At 34.6% G+C, this 4,211-nt stretch overlaps 1 protein-coding gene across 2 annotated transcripts in view; it reads right to left on the bottom strand.

Annotated features, from left to right (window-relative positions):
• LOC111086814 (prominin-1-like) overlaps positions 1 to 4,211 on the bottom strand; it is a 120,411-nt gene that overhangs the window by 26,515 nt on the left and 89,685 nt on the right. For both annotated transcript variants that reach the window (XM_022391213.1, XM_022391214.1), the window contains 3 exons: positions 3,327 to 3,403; positions 2,317 to 2,398; positions 553 to 684 (listed from right to left, as the gene is read on the bottom strand). In XM_022391213.1, coding sequence (XP_022246921.1) covers positions 553 to 684; positions 2,317 to 2,398; positions 3,327 to 3,403 — 291 coding nt within the window. The remainder of the gene's footprint in view (positions 1 to 552; positions 685 to 2,316; positions 2,399 to 3,326; positions 3,404 to 4,211) is intronic.

Below are 4,211 nucleotides of genomic sequence, written 5' to 3'. Positions count from 1 at the left end.
CATTAAACCAACCAGTGATATATATACGAATGTAAGGCATGCTACGCAATTATATTTGTTAACAGTTATAGAACCACACTAAAACTAACCAGTGAAATCTACGAATATAAGACCTGCTACATATTTATATTTGTTAACAGTTATAAAACCACATTAAACCAACCAGTGATATATATACGAATGTAAGGCATGCTATGTATTTATATTTGTTAACAGTTATAGAACCACACTAAACTTACCAGTGAAATCTACGAATATAAGACCTGCTACATATTTATATTTGTTAACAGTTATAAAACCACATTAAACCAACCAGTGATATATACGAATGTAAGGCATGCTATGTATTTATATTTGTTAACAACTATAGAACCACACTAAACTTACCAGTGGTATCTACGAATGTAAGGCATTCTACATACTCATATTTGGTAACAGCTACAAAACTGTACTAAACTAATACACTTAATATTTAATCCTTGTTTTAAAGAGATTCTGTCAGAGATTAGCTGATGTTAAGATATAATGTGTTTTAAACTTATTGAAGATTACCGTTTCTTTCAGCATCGGTAGGTCTACTATATTCAGCGTGGAACCTGGGATATCTGAAAAGTCGTATGAAATTTCGAGTTCTTGTATGATTTCTTTGAGCCTTTCTTCTATATTTTCCAACCCTATGTGTTTCTAGAGAAAATAAAACAGAAATAGAATAATTTGAAAAATCTTTCTTTCTCGATATTGCATTAAATGTTTTTGCCTAGTAGTTTATGTCACAGTTCATATATTTCTGGCTAAAAGGTTTAATTTGGTGCTGTGCTTAAGGTTTTTCTATAGATGAAGACACACTGTGTGTTGTTAACAGGAGTGATAGTTTAGGCGATTTTCCACTTTTTATAGCTCGGACTGTGGTAATCCAAACTATCATATATTTTCAGTGGATGTGCTCTACTGGACCATTACTTCACATACGAAATTTTAAGGCAATACATTTAGAAATACAAGATATATAAAATCTCCAATTTTGATTGAAGTTCTTCCTATTTTTTCTTCGCCCGAAAGTACGGAAACTTTATTTGATAGAAAAACGTACGTAATTTTTACGGATTTTTTCAAATCTGGAACACTGATAGATCTTTACAGCCTACAATTAGATGTCGAATTTGATTTAAATATAAGCCACATGTGTAAAGTTATTCAACAATAATCGCACAGTTTTGAGCAAAATTTTTGCGCATGCCTAGGCAGAAAGTCACGTGAGCTATCGATCTAAAATATTTACTACAAATTCACCTAAGAGCAAAACTGGACTTTACTATTAGCAACATAGCATTGCCTCAGTGGCTTGACTTAGCTACCACTGTGCCAAGATCGTTTCCTTATTCGTGATATTTAGTGGGTTTCCATTTATATTAATTATGTGATCCAAATAATTACCTTGTATGTATTACTTTGCAGTTACTATAATCAAAGGTCATTTGCAAGTTATTTCATTGTTCAGTTTCAAGTCATTCTGAAGTACCTCAACATCCTCTATACAGCTACAAACACCCAAGGTTAATGTCATGTAGTCCAGTAGTCTGTTTGGTGAACCTAGATATAACATATATTTGTGATATAACATATAACTCAAGACTGTCATTCGGATTAAAGACAGTTGACTTAGAGCAGCAAACCTATAGGGTGAGAGCACGTGCGTGAAGATAGATACATAAGTATTGGTTAGGCCAAGCAAAGTAGATTAGCGATTTCTAGTTCATGTTTTCAAAAAAATCATACGGGTGGACGGTTATTATTCATTACCAGCTTTTAAGCACAAATTTGCTAAATTTTATGATTTTTTTTTTAAATTAAAGAGCGTTTGGCGTAACGTGACATTAGCTTAAGCAATTAACATAAATAATGATGCTTGATATGCCTTTACAGAGTGCATTTGGGTGATGACAAGAAAATGTTAATTTAGATTCCATGGCGTTGCTATAAAGAAAGTTATTAACACTGTCCATTTAGCTAGATCGCGTATATTTTGTTTTACCCACCATCGTGCCCAAAGTTTAACCTAAATAATGAATGAATATTTGCTGTACAATTCTTACCAATTCTATACGTGTAGCTACAAGTTTGGCCGCCAATTTCGACTTTCATTTCTTTAAGTCGCACACTCAATCCTTTTTTGGCTGCACTTTTTTCACACCTAAGATGTTTTTGATTAGACATTTATAAGGTGTATGCTGTTGTGGAATGCAAGTCAAGCCACACAACGCGACACTTGGCTCGTCTTTGAATAAACAGTACGTGAAATAAAAAACAAAAACTCACCTCATAATTTACAACATCGCTGATATCTAAAACTTCGTCTAGATTCAAAGCTTTGAACGCTGTTTTGTTGTCTTTGCAATGGCTAAAACGATAATATATAAATTCAAGTTATAAATTTCATTACTGTTTGAAACTGTGATCAGAAACTCATGAGATAATTAACCACATTTGTTATCTGAAACGATTATCACCCAAATACATTTTAAACTGCATTTCGACATTTAAGTTTAAAGTAACGCGACTTCACAAGTCGGTTAAAACAAGTAAGCTTAGAGTGGAACAACGATTTATAGAGTAGTTTACTCTCTGAGCTATTATTATTTAAACTTAATCACTTTAAACTGTAGGGTATTTTCAACAAGAACGGCATCTTATACGCATGCACGTAAGCTGAACAGCCGGCTCAGAAAACACAAAGTTCGGGCATAGCCGTCCCTCATTTAGAACTGCTGATCAAAGAGTTTGGTTTGTTTTGAACTTCGCGCAAAGCTACAAGATGGCTATCTGTGCTAGCCGTCCCTTATTTAGTAGTGAAACACTTGAGGGAAGGCAGCTAGTCATCTCCAACTATCTTGGGCTACTCTTTTACCAGCGAATAACGGGATTGACCGTCACATAAAACGCCCCCACGCCTGAAAGAGCGAGCGTGTTTGGTGGGACGGGAATTCGAGCCCGCGACCCTCAGATTGCGAGTCAAACGCCCTAACCACTTGGCCACTGATCAAAGAGAGGGTAACCAGTTAGCAGGACATGCTGGTTACACTGGATTGACTGCCACTTGATTAGCGGTATATCACGAGCTCGAACCTTGGATCTTTCAATCAGCCGTACAGCACGCTAACCACAAGACTGTGACAAACAATTAAACACTTTTAAACAACTAGAATGTTCATTTTGGTTAATTAACTGTTGCAATGGACAATTTCTACACGAATCAGCATTTACTTCGTTCTCTGAATGAGGAAAGCAATTAAACAATTTATTAAAAGCTAAGTGTACTAAGTACTTACAGAAGCACCTGACTTGGCTGAAGATTCTCTATCAGTTTATTTGTCTCGCTCGTTTCATTCCGAATCACATCCATAATCTGAAAAAAAATGAACATCAATCGTTTTTAACAAGATCTATAAACAGGTTATTTAAACTAATATTCTATAGTTGTATTCTGGCACTTACCATATCATACTTCTTGTGAATGTTAAACTTAATTATGTCCTTAACAGACTTATCATCAATATCACTGAAAGTGAAAGGTACGTGTTGATTAGTACATTAAATAATATAATACCTTACTTAATTTCTCTGTTAAACGAATTCATTATTTTGTTCCAAGAAACACCTTGAGGATAAAATCTTGTATCTGAAAGACTGAAAAGATATTATCATATTCGACGCATATTCCATCTTTGGCTTCTTAAGATTGGACGATAAGCCTATTTTTTGAGCTTCATCATCTGTTAACCCTAATAACTTGCCACAATGCTTTAATGGAGCATTTCTTCGTAGAAATCTTGGTATAATTTTCAACCATAGACAATACAAAAAGATATGTATGCGTACACTTTCCACGAATTTGTTCTAATGAAGGTTAATCATATTCATTCACTCATGATAGAGTTCATTTAGCGACAGTTCACTTAATGATAGCAAATCTCGGGAACTGGTGAAACCTATATAAGTTACCTGCTTTTGATCCCCAGTGTTTAATCCATCCATCTTAATGATAGCAAATCTCGGGAACTGGTGAAACCTATATAAATTACCTGATTTTGATCCCCAGTGTTTAATCCATCCATCTTAATGATAGCAAATCTCGGGAACTGGTGAAACCTATATAAGTTACCTGCTTTTGATCCCCAGTGTTTAATCCATCCATCTTAATGATAGCAAATCTC

Source organism: Limulus polyphemus, unplaced genomic scaffold, assembly GCF_000517525.1.
Source record: "Limulus polyphemus unplaced genomic scaffold, Limulus_polyphemus-2.1.2 Scaffold1454, whole genome shotgun sequence".
NCBI classification, from domain to species: domain Eukaryota; kingdom Metazoa; phylum Arthropoda; class Merostomata; order Xiphosura; family Limulidae; genus Limulus; species Limulus polyphemus.
The sequence above is the reverse complement of the archived record's forward strand: the minus strand, read 5'-3'. Positions and strand labels throughout refer to the sequence as shown.